This window comes from Drosophila elegans, unplaced genomic scaffold, assembly GCF_018152505.1.
Source record: "Drosophila elegans isolate 14027-0461.03 unplaced genomic scaffold, ASM1815250v1 contig_814, whole genome shotgun sequence".
NCBI classification, from domain to species: Eukaryota; Metazoa; Arthropoda; class Insecta; order Diptera; family Drosophilidae; genus Drosophila; species Drosophila elegans.
Window position 1 is genome coordinate 515,852 of NW_024546167.1, and position 23,650 is coordinate 539,501.

A 23,650-nucleotide genomic window follows, 5' to 3' on the forward strand; every position below is an offset into this window, starting at 1 on the left:
GGTCACACTAATCGACGGAAATAGTGTAAAATTACATATAATATAATTTTTTATTGATAAAACAACAGTAAACAGTAAACAACAATAAAACAGTTTTATCATTAAATTAAAAAAAATTTTTTTTTTTTTGTTTGTTACAATAACAAATTGAAGAAAATTAATTTTTTATTTGAAATATACCGATATTTCCGCACTTTGCTTATAGCCAAACAATTCGAATTGCCGAAAACATCGATAGAATCGAATGAACATAGATTTGTTGTTCCATCTCTAATATGCCCTGAACCATCGCACTTTGCCGCTTTATTGTTTATTTTTTGCATCCTTCTTATTGTTATTAAACAATGAATTTACTGCCCAAAACACGCGAGGAATTCGCGCAGACGGATTATTGGAACGAGTTCTTCAAAAAGCGGGGTGAAAAGGCTTTCGAGTGGTAAGTATAGGACCAATTAAAGTGTAGCGAATTTTCGAGGGTAGCAAATCAAGCAACATGTGTTTTTTTGGTCAACTAATTGTTATTTTAATTCCTAAGGTATGGGGAATATCTGGAGTTGTGCGATCAGATCCATAAATATATAAAGCCGGTGGACAAGATCTTGATGCTAGGATGCGGCAACTCCAAACTGAGTATGGAAATGTACGACACGGGATTTCGGTAAGTATTCTTCAGCCATTTAAATATATGTACATAAATGATAAAAATTCATATAAATAGTACATAATGGGTATATTTTAAAACTCAAAAATTAATATTAAAAAGTGATTGAAGAAGATAAATATTCTATAACAGGGAAATCACAAACATTGACATCTCACCAGTGGCAGTGAAGAAAATGTTGGATCTGAATGCCAAAACCCGTCCCGATATGAAGTTCCTGCAAATGGATGCCACAGCTATGACTTTTCCGAATGAAAGTTTCTCGGTGGCTTTGGACAAGGGAACACTGGATGCTCTGTTTGCCGATGATGAACCAGAAACTCGTCTGGTTGTGGAGAACTATTTCAAGGAGATACTAAGGACCATGCGGTATGTTTACTTACTTTTCTAAGCGAAAATGATCCTTAAAGGAGAAACCCTTCTCTATTTTAGCAATGGTGGTCGCTATGTGGGCATATCACTGCTGCAAGAGCACATCCTTAACTTCCTGCTGGAGTTCCTGCCCAAGCACAATTGCATGCTGCGGATTGTCCACTGCTTGGGCGTGGAACAGGCCAACAAGGAGAAGAATGCCGATGATGCCTTGACTCTGCCTGTTTTCGTAGTTGTTGCCACCAAGTTTAAGACTCTACCGATGCCGGTGAGTATCTTTTAAAAACACAGAATGTAGTTCAACATTCGGGTTTACCAAAAGTTCGTGCTATATTTTCCATTTAATAGTGTGATTTATATTCAAAAATTAACTATTTATTTTATTTTAAGGGCTTACATGAGATTTGCTGGACGAAATAAGTCCTTTTTACACCATTTTTGTTTTTTATGCTGGAACGATTTATTGTGTCTTCTGCACACTTGCAATAATTTTAAATCATATAAGTAAAAAAAAATTCCTTTTAGTCCCATTTTGCCGTCTAAAATATGTTGTAAGGTTACGATTAAGACGAGACAAGGGGATTAAATGTAAAAAATTGATCCCCAAAATATATAATTTCTGACTTTTACAATTTATTTTTTTTTTTTATATTTATTTACAATGTTTTTTGGCAAACTTTAGTGTTATTTTCAAATATTTCTGTGCCTAAAAAAATGTTAAACCACCATATTTTATTGGTTTCGTAAGAAAATCAAGAATAGAATACCTATAAAGGTATACAAAAAACGTAATTTATACATTGACCAATTCTATTTATTTTCAGATTCTTGAATTCGGTTTCGGCAACGATAAGATGCAGAGGTTCACCTCAATCTCCGAGCTGAGCAACGCCGTTTCCTCAGTGCAAAAGGCTGCTTTGGTGTGCAACGGCTTGGCCAGATCGAACATAGCTGGTCACAACGAGGTAATCATGGACTTACACCGACCTTCGGAGCAAGCCCCTCGCTATACGATCCACATATTGGACAAGCCGCCAGCTCGGGGTCTGGGCAGATATGCGGCCTTCATTGTTCCCCAAGGCAGGGAGGTGGAGTGGCTTTTTGCCACGCCTGCTGGGCGAAAAAAGCTGCAGGATTCAGCCAACTTCCAGCGACTGGCTGTGGTAACGCTTCATCGCGATCAGGTTTATAGTACACTGGACGAGGTTAAACTGGAGTTGGCCGACAGCATAAAGAACCTATCGCCGGCTGGCCTGAGTGAACAGATTCCGTATCTGTCGCTGGGATCCGATGTGGGTAAAAGGGAGACTCTCATCTGTGGCTTCTCAAAAATCTCGGGAGATTTTCGCATCGAAGAAGTGGAGGCCAATGGCAAAACCCTGCGACGTCTCATTTTCCTCAGCAATCAGTTTGTCGTGCAGTCCGAGGCCTTGGTCAAAACAGGTAAAAAAAAGGTGAATATAAAAATTTTGAGAATTCATTAAATCGCATTGTTATTTCTAGTCAAAATCAAAGGCAAAAAGGAGCGCAAGAAGATCGACTTTGGCTACCTGGCATGCCAACATCATTTGTACATGTCCGTGGGCGTTCAGTTGGCCACCACACTGCAGAATCCCAAGAAGGATGTGGAAAAGGATGTTCTGGTCATCGGCTTGGGAGGCGGTGGACTGTGTAGCTTTCTTCATGCCGCCTTGCCGTAGGTTTAGAGCAAGTATATCCCTTAAATAGTTTTCTAATATAAGAAGCCATTACAGTAACACCCGAATTACGGCTGTGGAAATCGATCCAATTATGTTGGAGGTGGCTGAGCAGTACTTTGAGCTCAAGCAAGACAAACGCTTCCATGTGGTCATCGATGATGGCCTGGCTTTTGTGGAGCGCTGTCGCAATGAAGGTGAAATAGATTTACTTCGGTTGTGCACCTACATAAATGTATTTTGTTTCCTTTCGCAGACATTCACTTCGACGCCGTGTTGTTTGATGTAGACAGCAAGGATCTGAGTTTGGGCATGAGTTGCCCGCCCCAAAGTTTCCTGGCCAACCAAATCCTGCAGCACATCAAGGAGATCATAGGACCCAAAGGACTCTTCATGCTCAATCTTGTGTGTCGCGATGAGAGCCTTCGCACCGAAGCCCTCGACAATCTGCACAAAGTCTTCGCCGCTGTGTGCAGCTACAAATTAGACGAGGACATCAATGAAATTGTCTACTGTGCCAATGATGAAAAGTACAAAACTGTCGAACAGTGGAAGAAGAACCTGGGCACCGCTGGTCGAGGATTGAATAGTGCCGTCAAGGATAGCAAACTGGCCAGCGAGGATGCCCTCGAGGTGGCCGAATTCCTCAGCGAGTTGAAAATATAATCTTTATAGAGTGTAGAGCCATTAGCAAAGACGATTACGTTTTTAAATAAAATGTTAATTGTATTTAGTTATAAATAAAGACTAAACTATTAACTAATTGTATGTAGAAATTGCTAAGAATAACAAACTAAATGTGTGTGGCAATAACTTGCAAATGTTTCGTTTCATCACTTAAATTACATAATCGTGGGTTTTGGGTTTTTGGGGGGCGAAAATATAGCAAGAATGACGTGGCTTGGAATATACGTACACAATTAACCTAGGCTGGTTTAAACTACGCAAGCAAGCACACAAGCACTACTACAAACTATATATAAGTACTATACTTAAATTTGTTTATTTTTTTGCTTAACAGTCATATGCATTTCACTGCAACACAAAAGGAACTCTCACTTTCTCTTCGCTTCTCGTATCGTCTCGTCTCATCTCGGGCCTCTTAAAATCCTCAAAAAAAAAGAATAACAATTCGTTTTGTACAAACAATTTATCGAATGGCTATATGAGTGTATCCGAATCGATAAGAATAACTATAATATACGCGCTGGTGTAAAAATGTTAACTAGACAAATCGAAACACTGGGTGGGTTGAAATCTAAAAATCAAAGGCCTTGCGAAATAGGTTGTTAAGGGCGCGCTGTTTCTTCTTGGTGGTGGATGAGGTGGTGCTCCCACCACTGCCACTCCCACTTCCACTGCTACTACTGGCCAGACCATTGCCACTGCCATTTCCATTCCCATTCGGGGTGATGCGTCCCTCACCGGAGGACAGAATGGCCTCGCCCAATATCCGAAAGGAATTCTGCGTGGCACTGTTCGAGTTGAGGGGAAAATTGACCTCCGACAGCGAAGAGCTGTCCAGGCTGGCGCTGGGCAGGCTCTTGCTGGCCAGCTTGGCCTGCTGTTGCTTCTCGTTGCGCTTCAGGCGGTACCACTCCCAGGACGTGGGCTCGTGCACCGAATGGCTGTTCTTGATGCCATTGAAGCTGTGGCCCTTGTTCTTGCTCTTGCCAAAGGGCGACTTGAAGAACGCTGGCGAGGACAGGCGACGCGATTTCTTGGTACCCGGCTCCTTGCCGGTCTTGCCATCCACTGTGTCCAGTATTTGGTAGCCCGAGGGTCCCTCGGGCATGAACTCGTTGTAGGCCAAATCGCTGGTGGGTATAAAGTTGGCCAGATCATCGTCGTCCAGCCTAAGGCTCTCGTCGAAGTCGCTCTGCGTGGCCGTTTCGGCTACCTCGGCTAGCTGATCCTCCGGCGCGGATTCCTGACGCTTGAGAGCCAGTTGTTGCTGTTTCTGCTGGGATTTCTTTTTGGCCGCCTTCCCGGCACTTTGCTTTATACTTCTGAGAGTATCTGAAAGGGAAAAAAAAAACTTTTATATTTTGTTTTAATCGACGGCTTCCCTATCCCGTACTTACCCAAATCGAAGAACTTGTCCGCTTGTTCGCCGCATGACATTTCCGTGGTGTCCAGACTGTTGTGCCACGAGTGCTTGGCTCCCTTGCGCCTGTGCAGGGAACTCCGAACTCCATTTCCACCGCCATTTGTGGCGGAGTTTAGCATATTGGCGGCTATGTTATTGTTGCTGCCGTAGCAAACGGAAATCTTGCGCTGCCTGAGGATCGAAGGGTCCAACTCCGGCACGTTAGTGTCGCCGCACTCCTTCAGAATGAGCATGGCCTCCTCGCTGGGACGCCGTTGCTTGGGTGTGGTTTGGTTGGGCATCTGCTCGTAGGACTTGCGGCGATCCAGTTTGGGTCTGCTGACAACAGGTTGATTGCCCGGCTGATCCTTTTTCAGCAGCAGATGCTGCTGCTGCTGCTGGCGGCGCAACTTGCGATAGTAGACGGTGCCCAGGACGAGCATGAGGAAGATGCAGGTGCCCACAATGATGATGACCAGAATGCAGGCCTGCACCTGGTAGGACAGCGACCTCACCTCGCCGGCCAGCTCGGCGCTCTGCTGCTGGTACAGCTGCTCCTGTTCCACGTACCGCCGACTCTGGTCCTCCAGCTGGCGCACCGTCAGCGTCTGTTGGGTCAGCGTCTGCTGCAGCTCCTCCACCTGCTTCTTGTAGCGCCGCGAGAGCTCCTCCAGGTATTGTCCCGACAGCGACATGTTCCGTTCGAGCGCCTGCGGAAGACAGAAGGAGTGTTTCACAGCCAGAGGTTAGCAAATGTTGTGGGAGGTACACAGGAACAAATAAATAAGCTCATTTAAGATTATCATCTTAATATAAATTTTAGTTTTAGTTTTATCAGCTAAAAATATATCCTCTCCTTTTTGATATATCACTTGATGTAAAAAAAATTTATTTTCGGCAAGACTCAGGAATTTATAAATAATTCAAGTTCAACAGATTTTTTAAATAAAAAAAAAACATTTTATAAAGGTTGAACAATTTTTTTTTAAATAAAAAAAAAACATTTTATTAAGGTTCAACAGTTTTTTTTAAATAAAAAAAAACATTTTATAAAGATTCAGCAGATTTTTTTAAATTAAAAAAAAAAACATTTTATAAATTTTCAACAGTTTTTTTTAAATAAAAAAAAAAAAATTTATAAAAGTTCAACAGATTTTTTTAAATAAAAAAAAAAACATTTTATAAAGGTTCAACCGATATTTAAAAAAAAAAAAAAATTGTATAACCTAAAATTTATTTAATTAATTATTTAAGCCACTATAAATTCTAGCGAAGATTTTTCCAGTTGTTAAATATATTCTTTTAATATCTCAAACGCCATTTCTTCCTGTGTAGTTTAAGTATGGCTTCGAATGGATTCGCATATGTATATTGATGACGTCGGTCGGCAAGGTAGCGAATTGGCTGGCAGAACTGTTACAAGGATGAAGCACCGCACAGTGGTGGTCCTTGGGCGGAGTCCAAAAACGGGAAGTGGCTGCCGCTTGTAATGAGCATTCAGCACGCAAGTTGACTATAAACAAGTCAAAAAGATATTGGGAAGCAGGAAGTTGTATGGGGAATACGCTTTGTTGGCTTAGAAAGTTAGTGCTTTTCTGAGAAGTCAGAAAACTTTTTTCTTTTTTAGCATAAAAGAAGAACGGATCAAAAAATTTGGAATTAATGACTTTCATTGAGAAAACAAAGCAAGCAAAAGTAATTTTCTTTTTAAAAATTATAAAAATTTAATAAAATATGTGCAGATTTTTTAACTTTTATGATTAATAATACGAGTACTGAAGGTAGATAGTCAATCATCCTCTAAGAATTTATAAACTGAGAGTGAAAATATATAAGTTACTCTTAGATCTTGACTTCGAAGGGTATTTAAAATTCGTTAACCGAAAGTCGCTTCTTCTTATAGAATGATATTCCTGGTCTTTGATGAATAATTCTGTTAACAACCTGGTTTTAAACATAATTACACGACTCCTTGCAAGTGTATAATTTTGCCATTGTGTTCCTGCCACCTTGAGGGTTTCTACTGCCCCCCACTTCATCCTGTGTGGGTGGTTGCCTAGCTAGTTTCTAGCTTGGTTGTTTTTTTTGTTTGTTTATTCCAGTATTTTTCGCTACGCCAACTGATGACGCACATGAATGGGCGGAAACCCACTTGAAAGCGGAAGCTTGGAGCACTCACCTTTATGCGATTGGAGAGTCTGATAAAGACACTCTCCGACTGGGCGCCATTCGTCAGCTTCTGCTGGAGATTCACACCGGATCCCATGGCTGCTCCACCTGCTCCGGGCGCACCTGCCACTCCCAAATGGCCATTGCCGTTCACCACTGCAGCAGCAGCGGCAGCCGCACCACCGCCAGCGGTAATTGAAGCCACCGTGGTGGTCAGCAGGTTGTCGATACTCTCCCAATTGGCCGGATTTCCCTCCTCAATTGCTAGATCTCCGTTCGCCGAAGCTTCGCCGGAGGAGGATTGCGGCACATTGTGGCTTGGAGCGCTGGTCGAGGACTCCACATCGCTGACCTCCAAAGTGGTTGGCATAGTTGGCTCCGGAGGAAGCTGCACTTTGACCACCACTTCCTCGGATTCCGCAGGCTCATTGAATATATTGACATCGGCTGGCGTGGAGTTGGTAGTGGAAACTGTTTCGCTGGAGCTCGACGACGACCCATCTTCCATTGAAGGCACTTCTTGGCTGGATTCGGGCACCACAACCTCTAGCCTGGGTGTTGGCGGTGCCTTCTCAGGGTGCTTCTTTGTTGCACTTCCTTCGCTGCCCTCACAATCCTGACGAACTCCAGTGGCTGTGGCGTTGTCCTGCGATTTCTCCGTTGCACTGACATGATGGTTCATCGCTGGCGGCTTCGTTTGCTGTTGATCGGTTACGTTTTGCTCCGCTTGAATCACCCTACACATGGCTCCAATGTGTTCCGCTGGCAGCATGCTCAGGAAATAGCTCTGCTCCTTGCCCATTTTACTCGAGAACTCCGAACCCATCAGGCTTATGCCGAAATCCTCCTCGCAAACGCGACTTTGCAGGAGATCTGTCCTCAAACGGCTGAGACTGAGGAGCACCTGCAGCTGCTGAAATTGACACGACAACAGACTGTTAATCCTCTCCACCAGGGTGCTATTGCAATTGCTGCAGCTATAAGCTCCAAATGCGGGCGTTTGGCAGAGCAGCGATTCCGTTGACCATTTCAGAGCCTTCGTGGGCTTCACCAGCACCTCGGCTGCCTTCTTGACCATCTGCATGACGGCATCGGAGGCGCTCTGAAATATGTTGCCACCACTGCCCACGGCTGCCTTTTGCTCTTGTCCACCGCCATAATCATCGTAGAAGTCATCCAGGTCATCGCTTGGCCGGATTTCCGTTTCGAAAGCCTCGTATTCGGAGGTGCCAAACACGCGGAACAGCGAGAGTGGACAAAAGTGCTCATTGGCATAGTGTGAGGTGATTTCCACACGCACGAACTTGCCAAATAAATGCGGATGCAGTTCGAAGGTCTGAATGGTTCGCTTGTCCTCCGCCGCGAAGCGACCCACATTGCTCCAATCCCGAGTGGGGAATCGCTTCGAAACGGCCACCGTAAAGTTTTTCGGCGACGAACTGAACAGCTCAAAGTTGGCCACATCCACCTTCTGGGCCTGAATGGCCTCGCACAGCTCCACCACGAACCAAATCCGATTTTCGCAAATACTCAGCATGTACTCATCCCTCGATTGGGTGAGCACGGCCTCCGTGTGCTTGGACTCCGAGTTGTGTGCAATGATCTTGGCCCCGCAATCCGGGGATGCGTAGTTCTTGGAGCGCAGCTTCAGCGTTGGTGGCTTGCCCGTCGCCGATCCCGTGTTGTTCCTGCGCTGGGCGGAATTGTTCACCACCTGCTGCTCCAGTTCCATGGCCTGCTCCCGGCTGGCCTCCGCCTCCATTTGCTTTTGCGCCCACTCTGAGAACACTGGCATGGGCACCTCCTCATTGGCGTTCGTCAGATTTGCCGCCGCAGCCTCTGTGTCATTGGATGCAGGTGATCCTGGCGATCCTCCTACAGGCTCATCGATGGATTCATTCCCTTCGACGGCCGGCGTAGCTTCCTGTGGGGCTAATCCTTCCAATTCAATACCTCCTCCGGGATCGTTTATCTTCGGCATCTGCTCATCTGAAATATAACAACGGTTCAATAAGTTCGACTAAAACCAAAGATTAGGGATTAGATTTAACATTGCACAATTGTTAAAAATTAAATATAAGTAAAAAGATATTTTTGTATTTAGGATGTATTATTATTATTTATTTCATTTATTATACACTTTCAGAGGGTATTTTAATTACAAATTTATAACTTTTTGCGGTTTTTTAATTTTTTTAGATCTTCGTCATATAGAAATGGTTAAATATTTCAGAATTACGGTTTAAATTTCATTAAAATCAGACAACTATATCATATAGCTCGCAAAAAAACAATCAAAATATAAAAAACTAAATTTGTTTTTAATGTAACTTTTCTATTTTGTCGTATTTTAATAAATTCAAATCGGAAAAGGAAACCATAGGAACGCTCTAATAATTAAGCTGCAAGTTTTATGTTTTTAAACATATACGCAAATAAATAATAATTTTAATGTTTTCAAGAAAATTAAATTTTTGCATTAGCTGCAATGGTATTTGAACTTCGGCAAACAAGAAGAAAGGATTGTTTAATATAGATTTGATTTATGTTTACCTTTTTGAGGTATTTCTTTGTCAGCCTCAAATAACTGCTGAGGTTGATCCTGATGGGGATGCGAATGCTGATGTTGCTGTTGATCCTCATCAGTATGATTGCCTGCTGCAACCTGGGAATCATCCAGGATAACCGAATCCAGGCGGTTTTTCACTCGATCCAGAGGCAGCTCTGTGACTGTGACAGTCGGTAGCTCCGTAATAATCTCTGGAAAACTGATAAAAATGGTGAAATTATTATCAAGATGCAAATCTAAAAACATATTTGGGCTTATGAATTTTCAGACTTTTAAGCACTTTCAAATATCCCACCTCATGAACACCGTTGATATGGCTATTATTTGCGAGAACCATATAATCCAGAAGAATATTAGAAACATGGTCAGGTTTGTTTTCAGCTTTTTCAACTCACAACAAATGAACTTCATAACGAATTGTAGCAGCATTTTTCTTACATTCAATTTTTTGGGGCTCTAATTGCAGGTGATAATTTATTTGTTTACGCATGTATTGGTTAATCAAACAACAACAGCTGTGACCCTGCTATAGATTTAATATCTTATTCGCCTGTATCCGCCAACCAAATGAGAACCGAGATATAAGCCACGTTGGATTCTTAGCCAGCTGATTGCCGCGAAGTAAATATCTAGATCAAGCCATAATACTCGACTGACGGAGGTGCAAAGTATGTAAATATGAAAAAACAAATACTCAAACTCACAATGAGAACGTTTTGTTTTGTTTGTAGTTTTTTTGTAAGAGCGAACTCGGTGCAGCTGTGAAAAAATTCAGCGTAAGGGGAATTTAAACGGGGAAGGCGAAAAAAAAACCAGACATTACTCAGAGAACACTGTGATCCACATTTGAAAAGAATTCGTGATAACAATCGCATATTTATTCGGTCAAGTTGAACTTAGCGACAATTATCTGTATAATTTTGGGAAATTCACAGTTCCAAGAGCTTTCAAATCTGAGAATCAAAACAAAAATTTTGAAACAACAAGATTATAAATAGAAAAAGATTTTTTCACATTTGTCATTATGGCTGCAGTTTTGCAAAAATATATATTTGTAATTTTTGCAATAATATTGAAACTTGTATGTAAAAATGATTTTAAGATTCTTGTGTCACAAGAAATCTGACAGGGCAAATGTAAAAGCCATCAAACTAATCAAGCAGACTGAAAGGTACAGTGCATTATATATGCCATTCAAGGAAACGTGCATAAAAATAAAAATTGTGTCAAATATGTGATTTAAAAAATATGGCGGGGGCGTTGACAGTTTATAAATAAATTGATCAAATTATGTCAAGTTGAGGACGCAGCAAGTGTAATTATATTTGGTAGCGATAGCCAAAATATACATATATTCCTTGTTTCAATGTTCAAAGGCGATTCTTGGTCACTGACCGCTTTCAACAATTCTCACAATTAATTGTGCCTTTACGGGGGTCTGAAAAATTCTTTTAAATTCGTTTTCTTGTGTTCATTTAGTACATTTATTGTAGGCATATATTATGTCATGGCTGCAGCTCCATTGTTGCCTACAAAAACGCTTGCACATGTGGATTTCCTGCTTCTTTATGCACGAGATTAAGTCGCAATCAGATTACTTCTGCTCTTTTCTTTGGGTTTTCCCATTTCCGTCACAAGAATAAAATGTGGATTTGAGTACAACAAAAACATATACCCAAATAAAACGTGTTTGTCTAATCTGTTTTTAATTAGTACACATGATTACTTAGAATTTATATATGTTCCCACAGTTAAATTGAGGTTTTAAGTGAATTTAGGAATTTAATTTCAATTATTTTATTATTAATTTTTAAACTAGATTTAAAGTTCAATTGTTAATACACCAAATAAGTCAAAAATAAATGGTTTTGCCAACATATCAATCACCTCAATGTGAGCAACAAGTATTATGTCCAAAAATACAAATAACCGCGAACTCAAGTAAACAAAAAAAAAGTAAACAAAAATTCGCTTTTGACATAATCAAAAGCAAACAAACGAATCAATGAAAAAATACGTAGGCAATTAAAAGGTAACCTAAGCAAATAAGGGGCTATTATGTATTATGTTCATTATTTAAAAATATAACAATAAAAATAAAGTTGTTATATGAACAAGTACAGTATGAACTAGAGATTTTACAATTTACTAGAGAGTTAACCTATATCTCTTACGTTTCTTTTTACAAAAAGCAAACCACCAACTTTTTACTAAGACTCGGCTTCATCTTCATCTGATCTTCAGTCCTCCAAACCGGAAACTTGAGATGACAGCAGGGACCAACAAAATTAAACTTTTGAGTGGACTTGGCCCACCTCGAATTTCTCAAAGCGTCACGAAACAAAGTGGTTCACAAAAAGTGAGAAAAATGCCCTTTCGTGGGGCGACATGCAACAATTAGCGCCCATTTGTATGCATTTTTATTGCATAATAAACAAGAGAGTGGAGTGTCTGTCGCCCAAGGTTTACATAGCTGCATTCGATACATTGTTTAAAGGTCCCAAGCTAATTAACCAAAATTTGCAACTGTTAGTTTCTCTTTCACCAGCTTCGAGGAAAAGTGTAACAAATAGGAGCAAAACCAACGTGTTAAATGTGTCCAATTCGCCAGTTTAAAAGAGGGCGGAACACTTCCCATTTGTGCCAGACCAAACATATGTAAATTCACCTCTTTTACCCAAGTATTCTATTATAATTATTGGCCTGCGACGCGAGTCATTTCAACAACGCCCACAATCCTCCACAAGCTCCTAGGGTCGAAGAAGGAAAACTCCCCAGCTGGCTGTGTGCAATATGTATATATTTATGACTTGTCTGAGCAACAACGCAATGTATGTAAAGTATTCAAACTGTCTGCTTGGGCAGTAAGTCAAGCCATGTAAGGCATTTTGGGTTAACCTGGCCGTTCCGGCAGTTGCGTTTTTTCTCGATCTTTTTCTTTTTTAACCAACTTGTCTACACGTTTGTCAGGAATTTCTGGCTTTTCTTTTCGGCTCAATTTTGAATAAATTAATAAATGCAACATGTTCCAGCAAAGGATGTGCAAATTGCTTCAATTTTTCAGCGTGTGAAAAGTGAAAACATTTAATAGGAGCAGCATTTAAAGGGGAACTCTGGCTAAATAAAGTTGAACATTTCTTAAACAAAATTGCGAAAAGATTAGAACCATTAGAAAGCTATTTAAAAATTTAGAAATAAATTTTTAGTATATATTTGTGGGTTTCATATTATTCTTTCAAAAATATAATTACTATTTTAATGATCTATTAAAATAGTTTATATTTTACTATTAGTCGCATAGATTTTCTGTAGTTTTAATTTTGTCCATCCAAAGTATATTCGTTTAGCAAGTTGCTAACTTATTCATACTAATAAGAACCCAATTATGACAATTATGAAACTAAATTTCGAGCACAAGTTTGTAGGTTAACCCAGAAACAAAATTATTTAGAGTTTAACCAAAACAAAACTATGAAAACAAAAATGTTTGCATAATTATGATTGCACATTGCACTATATAGATCTTTATATGTCTGGACTGCAGCCAAGAAGTATTGGTTGAAACATTTATAATGTCTTTTGTCGTTATTCTCGGACAGCATTGAAATGTTTTACGCACATAAAATATCGCACAAGATCACATCTACAAAGTTTCTAATGAGGGTGTGTGCTTACCCATTTACAATTATTATAGATCAACTATATTTGTTCCTCACAAATCTTACGACTTATGTTTGCTCTCCATCAAAAATTTGCACAACTTTGAGTGGCTACAAATAGTGATTTGATGAACAAACTAAATTATAAACATTTGGTGGCAGGTTAGCTTAATGGGCATCCGGTTGGCAGATCAAACATTAACTGAGCCAAAGCCACAATCAATATTTCCACTTGGCAAACAAAAGGTGTTGGCGGAAATAATTGCAATTAAGAGCTATTATTCATATTTACTCGATCGATATGCGAAATTGACTTTTGTTTCAGACTAGTTTTGAACTCGAAATGCGGACAGTCAATAAAGGGTCTCAGCTGTGGTTCTTGATGTTTCGGTTCTGGTAAGTTGGAAATCCTTCCAAATACTCTTTTTTATTTTTATGCCGCACAGAGGAAAAATATTACAATAAAAACATAATGGCATTTTTTTAAAAACAGAAATGTTTGTATATAAAAAGTATTTATAAATTTTTTTATAAAAGCAGATTTTGTTGTATTTAAAAAGTATTCACAAGTCATGTAAAGAACATTTTAAATAGTATATTAAATTATAATATAATAAATAATTACGTTCTTAAACCTAAATTTTTAAACTTTTTGTGCTTTTTAGTAAATATCTATTAATAAATGATTATATTTAAATCACTTTAAAAATGTATATTTTTAGCTATGTCCTGCTCTCTGATATAAAATATTTATGTTTTAATCTAAATTTAAAATATTTTAATTTATTTTAGAAGAGTTTCCTATTTTTATTAGCTGGGTATTGCAATGTTTTCTCTCTGTATTGGCAATTACTTGTTAATTCCAAATTAAATCAAGTGTTTTGTGAAAAAGTGCACTGCAGGCACATCTACACACACACACACACACACACACACACGCGAGCGCGTTCGTTAACAAGGACAAAAAGGATACTAGATACAGGATCCGATAGTTCGCGATTCGCGATCTCAAACACCCAAAGATGGGAGTATGAGGATGAGGTGGCACCACCGGCAAGGTAGCGAAGCGCACGATCGCACCACTGGAAATCGAAATGAGAACTGAACGTATTACGGACTCGGCTCTAGGTAATTGTGGTCCAAGTGTGCAGATATATTTGCCGCCATATCTCGGAGAGCAGCCATATCGGGCAAAACAAGCTCCCCAAGTCCGAGAAAAAGAGAGTCGGAAAGAGAGCATTACCTCAGCACCCGAGACATCGACACCGACATCCACATCGACATCCACGTCCACGTCCACATCCACCACATCGACATCTCGCAATCATCTTGGATCGGACTGCACTTGCAGCTGAGAAGCGGCGGCTTCGACTGCATTTTGCCGGCAAACTTGTTGCTCGGCTTCCCCTCTTTTATCCTAAAAAACTAAATAACTAACTCTTCTGTATGTGTGCTGCCTCCAAAAAAAAAATCCAAATTGATGGCCAGAAAGGAAAGCCCCTAAAAGTAGCAATGCTTCAAATGCGATCAGTGGTGCAAGTGCATCATTTTTCAATAACCCCCCTCTCGAGGAAGTTATACGCTCGCTTTAAATTTCAAAAAAATTCGGAACAACATTGGAATTATCAGACCTAACTTAAGCCTACTAACTATAAAAAAAACTGTTTAACCGTTGTTTATGGAGTGTTTTTAATTAAAATTAAATTTTAATTATTTTATAAAAATTAGTTTCATGTGTACATAAAAAAAAAACTTTGATAAACACAATTGGGTATTAAAATTATTAAGCCAGCATTATTATAACAAATACTTCTTGTAAAATTATTTTTTTTTCATTTTATACGATTTGGGTAATTTTGTAATAAATAGTATACAACTATTTGTGAATTCAAAACGCAAATACCAACAAAAAGACAATAAAATAAGTTGTGTACATAAAAAAATTATAACAACAAAAACATTATAACAAATACGTCTCGTAAAATTTGCATTTTTCTGTCTTTTTTTATGATTTTTCATTTTATACGATTTGGCAAATTTTATAAAAAATGAACTAGTTAAAATAAGCTCAAGAGTGCTTATGTAAACAAAAAGAAAGTACCAACAGTACGAAATATTTGATAGATAAAATGAGTGTTAAATAAGTTAAGTACATAATTACAATTTCATTCACAAATGTACCCTTGTTATTATTTTTTTAACTTTCTTTTATTTTATACTACTTACGATTAATGGGTGATTTATGCGTAAAAATGAATAGTTAATCAATTAAGCTACAACTTTTCTTACTTTCGAATAACGTTGGTGTCACTTTAATTGGCTGAATTGAGATTGGCGGTATTAAAATGTATAAAATAATAATATCTTATGCGGCACAATAAAAACTGCGGTCTGGAAAGTCATTTAAAATTTTATACCCATTTTCCAAGCACCCACCCGGCAGGCAGCGGGGGAAAATAGATTTTCTTTGCCCAAGTCAGTTTTCCCAAGCATTTTTGTGGGCCGAATGAATTGCCCGGGGACCCAGCTGCATTTGGGTGGCAAAAGGTGTCGGAAACAGCTTTAGCCCCCACAATGGATCCATGATCCACGATCCCCTTGCACAGGAAGCCCGCTGGCCTGGGTCTGGGTCTGAGTCTGAGTCTGGGGGTTTTGGCCCGCCTTGTGACAGGTTTATGTCTAAATCTGTTGGCCAGCCAGGACCATTAGCATGCAGCGTGGGCCAGGCCCAAAAACTGGGATATATCCTCATGCAAATATAACGCTATACATATTTACATAGATATGAACATTAAATGTCTACCATGCCCGTGAGTCTGGGCAATATAGTTTATGATCGGCGATAGCGATCGATGGTTGGACAGAGACATCGGGGACCAATAAATATAAGCAAATATTAAGCCGAGCATAATTGCAAGTGCAACGGAAAGTGAAATTGTTAATCGTAAATTTGCAGCGTGGGCCCAGACAGATTGCACTGTTGGCCAAACAAATAAGGACTATAAACTCAAATTTGCCTGGGTGAAAGACATGGCCACAGTGCCGCCAATTGTCTTTGATGCGTGTGTGTTGTTAGCAATTTGTTTTGACTCCTTTTGTGCAACAGCAAAAAGGTTATGCGGGCCAAAAGTGTCAATTGAATTGAACGATGCCAACCGATGCTGCACTAGCAGTTGCAGTTGCAGTTGCAATTCCAATTGCTATTGCTATTGCTGTTGCTGTTGCACTTGTCGCAGCAACTCCGCCATTGAAAGATAAACACTTGTAATGCGAAAGTGTTTTCGAACCCAAAGCGCTTACACAATGCGCCATGGCAACAGCAGCAGCAACATAAGCAATGTAACAGCAGCAAATGCAACACTAACTGCAACAGCAACAATTACAGGAACTCTACACCGAGAAAAGCACGAAATGTATTATGTTTATTATGATTATGTATATTTTTTATTATGTATATTGCCTTTTAAAGGTAAACGAAATGTTTATTATGATTAAAATTATTAAACTATACATTTTGCTTTTGTTTTTAACCAGAACTGTTTTAGTTGCCATTAATTGAAACCTTTTTGAAAATCATTTAGAAAAAACTATTTATTTGTGCTTTTATGAATATATAAAATATAATTTCATTGATTTTAACCTACTTTTTGAAATAGTTTAAAATAACAATTACAAAACAGTTTTAAATAATATATTAGTTGTGAAATTGTAACGAGTTTAGTATAATAGTAATTCATTTAATATTCCCTGTGTGTAACTACAGAAAACGTTAGGCACACACACACGAGTTGTTAAGTGGTTGAAGTATTGGCAGAGCCTTCAGTCAGATGAGTGGGGGACTAGGGGCTGAGGGGGATAATCAGCAGAGGGGCACTAAGCTGCGAAAGAAAGTTGCAATTGCACCTGGGGATTTTATGGGATTTTTTTATGGGTGCCTTAGAGGGAGGATTCCAGCTAGCAGTTTAGGTCACAGCGAAGCAATTGAACTTTGTGTAAAGATTCCTGCCAAGATCCTCGATCGGTAGTTAAGATAGTGCTTGTTTTTATGCATTTTACATAGCAGGTTTATTGCAATGTAGATATACATATCTTCGGACAGTTTTGACAGTTAACTAAATAAAAGAAATAATCCTTGAATCTGTTTCCTGAAACATTAATATTTATACTTAAAATACCATAAAAAATTGATTATTATTTTCAAAATGTATATCATACATAAATATTTCCAAAGGCAAGAATATTTTTGTGTTTACATTTAACAGAATACTTACAATATTAATGAATGTGAAGTAATATGTTAATATAACAATGAATAAGGCATTTAATTTTCTGTATTATTTAAGAATTCCAAATATGTAACTTCCCACTCTTGGGTATATTTCTTAAAAAAAAAAACTCCCCCACAACTCAATAAACGTGCATAAAAAGTGCAACCAAACAAACAGTTTCCACTGAAGAATTTCGTATTAATTTGTTTAACAACAAAAAGTGTATAATAACTCAAAGTCGCGGCAGCAGCTGCCTTGCCCCTCCCCTTCCGCCAGCCCTCCCACCAGACTTTTCTACCAACCATTCACCACCCCTCCCCCTCCGCCAGTTGGACACCTACGCGTCTCAAACATTTTTCACTCCGCACGATGCCAAAACGTCTACACGTCTATGTCTGTGTCTGGGTTTTTCGCCAGATAATCAGTAACAAATAACAAATGCATGAGACCAAAACAAGGGGAGCAAAAAGACATGAGAGAAAAATGCCGGCAGAAACCGGCTTTTCACACACAGACCTCTCTCTCTCTCTCTCTCTCTCTCATTTTGATCGCGAGAGTTGTTTTGTTTTTCCAATTTTCATTAGAGAGGCGCCTAAATAAATGAATGAAAAATGAATAAAAAAAAATGAGCGAAAAATGCGAGAGGAATGCCTACGAAAAAAAGACAGGTGAAGGCGTACGACAACAGCGGCTTGGCTTAATCAATGCAGTTGGACGAGATCAGTAATCGGCGATCACCTGACGATCAACGATCAACGATCGAAATTGATTGACGAAAGTCAATGGATGGGCGCACGCTCACAATCAATTAAGTATTCGGACATTGAGGCGAGGCGAGGCGATAAGATCGATTATTTCGTTCCGTCGTGGGAGAGGATCGTTCATGCCGCTCGTTGAGCGATCATTGACAGCAGTTTATATATACGTATACTAGTATATATATAATATAATCCTCCGGAGTTGTAAGTCCGAGACATTTGCATAAGTGCCAATTGGCTGATCACCGTGAACGATCTGTGAATTTAATGGCCAAGTCCATGGGACACGCGGAGAAAAGAAAGATCGCTTTCAAATTCAAAGTATAGTTATACAATCCTTAAATATAATTATACTTTTAATTTTTTGAGGGGCAACAAAAGTTTTTCAATTTATAATTTTAGTCTTAGCCTCTGAAAACACTATCTAAATTATATACAAATTTTTACCAACAACCATTTCAACAAATCCTCTAGAGCATGCTAAATTATAAGCTTTTATTATAGAAAGTCATCAGTACCCCTTGTTCTTTAACTATCTAAGATTCTTGCCATTTTCCATATTTAATTGTGCAAAACGGAGAAATGAAATTTTAAATACGCAAATATTCATAGAACATAACATTTACATATTTTAGAGACTTCGAATTAAGAATCGTGATTTGCGCTTAAAAAAAATATGTTTAAATATACACTTTCGCATCTGCCCTCAAATCAAACCAAAATTTTTTTTCCTCTGCAACTGCGCTTTTTTGGACGTACACACATGATAATGGGTTTTTGCCAAGTTTGATTACGCTAAACAAGATCATGATGCATTTGAAAGCCCAAATTGTAAAGTCTCTTTAGAGAGTCCTTTGCATCGAAAGTGAAAGTAATTCCCCGACCCGACCAGCGAAAGATTCGCTCGCCGATCCCCTGCCAGATACTCGGATACTACACACTACACATTACAAACTACATAGATATACAGTCTCTAGCAGTAAATGTGTGAAATGTTTGGAAGGCCAAAATGGATTTTGATTCTGTCGGCTGCGTGCTACCGACGCGGCTGGAAAAATTTATTTACGAGTATGTCTGTCAGGAGGCGCTGGCGAAAATTGTTCGAGGAAAATGCAAAAAATGAAAGTAAATTTCGTACTGATAAAGCCATTTACGGGACCAGCCAGACACAAACATGACATCAAATCGAAGCCAGCTCTGATTCGATCCCATTTAACACTTTTACCACCCTCGATAAAGCATTGCACTAAAATCGAGTCGCATACGATATGGAAATGTGTTCAGCGAAGCCTTTAAAGGATCTGCGAATAAAAGTTGCTGATTTGATACCTCGCAGCTGTGGGTTTACTAGGTGTTTATGGTAGCTTGGGCATTAAAAGTTATTGGTTTTTAACCACTGACTATATAAAACAAATTCATTTTAATTAGATAAAAAAAACTTGGTACGATTTCTAATGAGCTTTTCACCAAGTTAATTTGAATAATATGGACGGTTCTTTAAAAAAAAAAAACATTTTTAACTGATACTTTCTTTGTTTTCATTGTTTAGCAATTATAATAAATCTTTAATATACCGAGACTAACCGTTTTCCGATTATATACATAATATTTATCACCGCTGTTAGGATGTCTTCGTCAACATATTTCTTTTTAACGGAAATTGATTTTTTTAGAGGTACTCTATTCAATTTGTAGTTTATAAATACAAAGAAATTAAAAAAAATATTGTACCAGGTATTATTTAGTCGGAAATTTGAACAGGTTGCATTTGTTTAACATTACTTTTTCGTTGGCACTTGTGGCACCCACAGTGTCTGCGAATCGTAAAACGTATCTTCGTTTTTCTACTTTTTGGGATGAATGAAATGGCCGGCCACCAATAGATAGGCCCAGACTGACTGACGGAGGAGGCATTTAGAAAGTACACTCACGCCGAGAAGGCGGCGGGGGAAAATAAATTGAAAAACTGTAAAGCAAATTACCGGCAAAAGGCATTGTGACAAGACAACGCGTGGGTGATCGCCGGAGCTGGAGTTTGCCACTTTTGCTGCAACTGCAACTGCGCTGTATTGCTATTGCTATGAATCGGTATGGAAATGGCGTTGGGTTCGACCACGTCTGGACAGAGACAGTTTTGTATATAATTCACATATAGTTTGGCCCCCGGTTACGAAATGCCCGCGAATGAGTTATTATTTAAAATATTTTACCAAATGTCGGTTTAACTGCTAAAACCTAATAACCCCAGGGCTATATAAGCACTTAAATTGGCGAAAGAAATTTCTAGAAATTTGCGGTGGTTATATAAATCAACCTATATTTAAGCAGTATTAAATTAATTAATAATTAATTAATTTAAATTTAATGTAAATTGTTTTTGAAAAATGTCAATTTATTGTTTTTTAACTTTGAATATCTAATAACTTAAAAATATTTATTGGTAGATAGTAAAATTTCTATATTTAAGGAGAAAAACTAAGCGTTGACATGTACCTTACCTTGTGTGGTTTGGCATAAATACGTGTTTTGAATTTTATTTTTAGATCTCAACCGGCTTGTCTTTGAGTTAGCAGAACCGCTTACTTTTGTAAGCCCATTATTCTTATCTTCATGATAAAAAAAAAACAAATTCCACACGTTTTTCCACTTTAAAACCTACTTTGAGTTTACGAGGAAAACGAGAAAGTTAGTTTAAAATGCTTACTACAAAATACTAGAAAAACGGAATAAATTGTCTATATTTTAGAGATAAAATTTCTAGAAATTGTCAGAAGCTAAAAATGTAAGTCAACACCCCTAGAAAATTAGTTAGGCAAATATAACTAAACTTTTAGCACCCTTCAAAGTCAAGTTCAAAATTACAAAACGATGAGGATGCACATAAAAAAAAAACTAACCCAATGAAATCTAGAACTATTATAGATAAGATTACCTAATGGCGCCAATGAACGTCTAAAAATAAACGCCAGTTACGTAGCAGGCAATTACTGCACTCAATCAATATCAACTTGCTGGGGTAAAACTCTATCAATGGAACGTAAACAAATGCATGCGGCTAGTAAAATATGTAATACTTTACTGTATATAGCGTACGATTAATATACCTACACGTTGCGGCTGCCGAGCAAAACAATTATCAGCAATTGTAAATGCATTTGCAGTGACAACGATTAACGACGAGGCGATGTCGCGTGCAAATAAGTAAACATAACGCTGGGAAATGCCTGAGAATATTTAAAAAAAAATACAACTGACAATGACGGCACATAGACCGCGAATAGTATCATATAGCCCATCGATAATCATATTATTGGACTGTGCTATTTATAGGAAACAAAAGCAAACCCCCAGCAAAAGATTTAGCGGTGACCTTGTCAGCAACCAAATAAGTGAAAGGCGTCTTTGATCTCGACCAGATGTTGATGGGCTGCAGCATGTGAACGAACTTAAAACAAAAACCCGGAGTGTCTGATAAGGGTTAGTCAGGGAAACCAGAGCCCCTATATAATAACCGGATAGTTTTAGTACAACTGATAAGAGCACGACCATTTATATCATGAAGGCCAATGCTTGGGAATTCAACCTATTTTCTATAATGTCATGAAAAAAACAATAGTAGCATGTAAATTTGTATAAAATTTACAATCTGTGAAATTTATCATTTACAAAAAATACTTTTGACTTTTGGTTAAGTTACCAAAAAGAGAGAAATACTTTCTGTGGTTATATTTTAAATAACAAAAATTATAATAATAAAAATTTATTTATGAATGGCAATCAAATTTGTTGAAAACAAAGAAGAAAAATAGAAAAAAGGGAGATTGCATTACCGCCATGCAATACAACATTTCCTATCTTTTTTATCTGCCTCACATACTCAACCCTTGTATGTTCCTTTTTTCATTTTTTTGTTTTCCTCTCTGGACTTCGGCAAAGTAAATTAAAATTGGCTTTTATTGTAGCCCTCATGTTCAATTCATGTTCAAGTTCAAGCAAATAAGTCACGTCAATTAGAAAATACTTTCGTATTGATAACTGGAATTGCGTCAGCGGGAAATACTCCCCTAAAAACACAAACAAAAAAACACGTCAGTGGGTCGGAAAAACTTATCAGTAAAACCCCAGTCACACTTAATGTAAAGTGCATAGGCTAACTACTTTAAACGGGTTATTTTTATAAACAATTATTAAAATGAATTTTAATTTGAAGACTATTTATAATTAAATTTGATTGTTCGAAAGTTATTTCATGATGCAGACTTCCATGATAATTCTAGAAGTTAAGCGAAATAAAAAAAGTGAATTATTAGCTGTTTGTAATCCAAAAATAAAAGCTACTGAAACTAAAGGCATTCCCAACTTCCCTCACATTTTGCATAGCTCCAAAATGATTATGTACACACTAATATATTGGCCGCTAGTGTAGATCAATAAACCACTCACCTTTCTTCCGTCTGCTTTTTTGGTTGTTGCGGCAGCTCCGGCGATTGCGGCTCCTCCTCCTGCCCCTCCCCGAGCTCATTTGGTTGCTCTAATTGCTGCGATTCACTAAAACTATGCACTTTCCCGGCACTATTACGATTATTATAATTTAATTGATTATTTGGCACTTGGGCGGTGGATGAGGAGGCGGCATCATCAGCGGCTAAATCGAATTCACTAACATATTCACTATGGCTATTTGCATGATGTGCGGATGATAACGCGGGCTGTTCCACCTCCACGGGCACTGACGTGTCCCCGGATTTTGGCCGGGATTCCGACTCCGGGGAGGTATAAGTGGGTACAACTCTGTCTGGAGTGGATACTTCTAATCCTTCGTCGAGTGGCGGGGGCGGAGGTTCCGGTTTTGGTGGCGCCGCCGGTATTTCCGGATTTATGAGGGTTTGACCAGCTGCATCCGTAGTTTGAGTTCCAGATCCAGTTCCCGTTTCCACTCCTTTGTTACTTGGTGTTTGTGCATCTGCAGCTGCCACATTGTCGTACAACCAGAAACAGCAGCTGCAATAGCGGAAAATCCCTTAGAAAAATTCCGATTTTCAGAGTATTTTGTATTTCTCACCTCAGCAGTAGATTTATGTACATAAAGCGCACCAAATGCAGTCGCATGTGCATCATTTTAGTCGCTTTAGCTTAACTTAACCGTGGCTAATGCCTAATTGGCTATTTTATTTTTTTGCAAATCGACGAGGCACAATGTTCGCGTAGATTGCTAAGAGACATGTGTATATTTCGTTGCCCCAGTTCCTTTGTCGAGGATTTCTTCGGAAATTGAAATGGTTAACACGTATCCCACTCCATAATAAGTTAGTTTAAATAATAATAATAAATTAAAAGGCGCTGCAAAAATGTCAACGCGCACGTAAAACAACAAAAAACTGGTGATGGACAGGTCAAGCGATAGGCGT

At 38.6% G+C, this 23,650-nt stretch overlaps 2 protein-coding genes across 4 annotated transcripts; one reads left to right on the forward strand and one right to left on the reverse strand.

Moving 5' to 3' along the window:
• The first annotated feature begins 274 nt into the window (after positions 1–274).
• LOC108141870 (eEF1A lysine and N-terminal methyltransferase homolog) lies at positions 275–3,489 on the forward strand. Its single transcript, XM_017265464.2, has 8 exons — positions 275–436; positions 536–658; positions 794–1,030; positions 1,094–1,301; positions 1,858–2,476; positions 2,537–2,729; positions 2,788–2,927; positions 2,987–3,489. The coding sequence occupies exons 1-8, from the start codon at positions 345–347 to the stop codon at positions 3,394–3,396; spliced, it is 2,022 nt and encodes a 673-aa protein (XP_017120953.1). The 5' UTR covers positions 275–344; the 3' UTR covers positions 3,397–3,489.
• Positions 3,436–23,622, reverse strand: LOC108141868 (SUN domain-containing ossification factor). Of its 3 annotated transcripts, XM_017265463.2 has the most exons (7): positions 14,070–14,292; positions 9,953–10,013; positions 9,853–9,874; positions 9,542–9,756; positions 6,999–8,977; positions 4,815–5,529; positions 3,436–4,749 (listed from the first exon to the last, which is right to left on the reverse strand). In XM_017265463.2, exons 2-7 carry the CDS (start codon positions 9,984–9,986, stop codon positions 3,989–3,991), a joined length of 3,726 nt encoding a protein of 1,241 aa, XP_017120952.1. In that variant the 5' UTR covers positions 9,987–10,013; positions 14,070–14,292; the 3' UTR covers positions 3,436–3,988. The 3 variants fall into 3 exon arrangements, with proteins under 3 accessions (XP_017120952.1, XP_017120949.1, XP_017120951.1); XM_017265460.2 differs by lacking the exons at positions 9,853–9,874; positions 9,953–10,013; positions 14,070–14,292 and adding exons at positions 22,686–23,243; positions 23,305–23,622; XM_017265462.2 differs by having other exon boundaries at positions 9,853–10,013.
• Positions 23,623–23,650: the final 28 nt, after the last annotated feature.

Bases quoted from the DNA above. Each gene is read 5' to 3' on its own strand.
- LOC108141870 (XM_017265464.2), top strand. From the start codon at position 345: ATGAATTTACTGCCCAAAACACGCGAGGAATTCGCGCAGACGGATTAT. The intron at 437-535 runs GTAAGTATAGGA...TTAATTCCTAAG, and splicing joins GGTGAAAAGGCTTTCGAGTG to GTATGGGGAATATCTGGAGT. The intron at 2,730-2,787 runs GTAGGTTTAGAG...AAGCCATTACAG, and splicing joins TTTCTTCATGCCGCCTTGCC to TAACACCCGAATTACGGCTG.
- LOC108141868 (XM_017265460.2), bottom strand. From the start codon at position 23,360: ATGATGCACATGCGACTGCATTTGGTGCGCTTTATGTACATAAATCTA. The intron at 23,244-23,304 runs GTGAGAAATACA...CCGCTATTGCAG, and splicing joins TACATAAATCTACTGCTGAG to CTGCTGTTTCTGGTTGTACG. The intron at 8,978-9,541 runs GTAAACATAAAT...GTTATATTTCAG, and splicing joins CAAAGAAATACCTCAAAAAG to ATGAGCAGATGCCGAAGATA.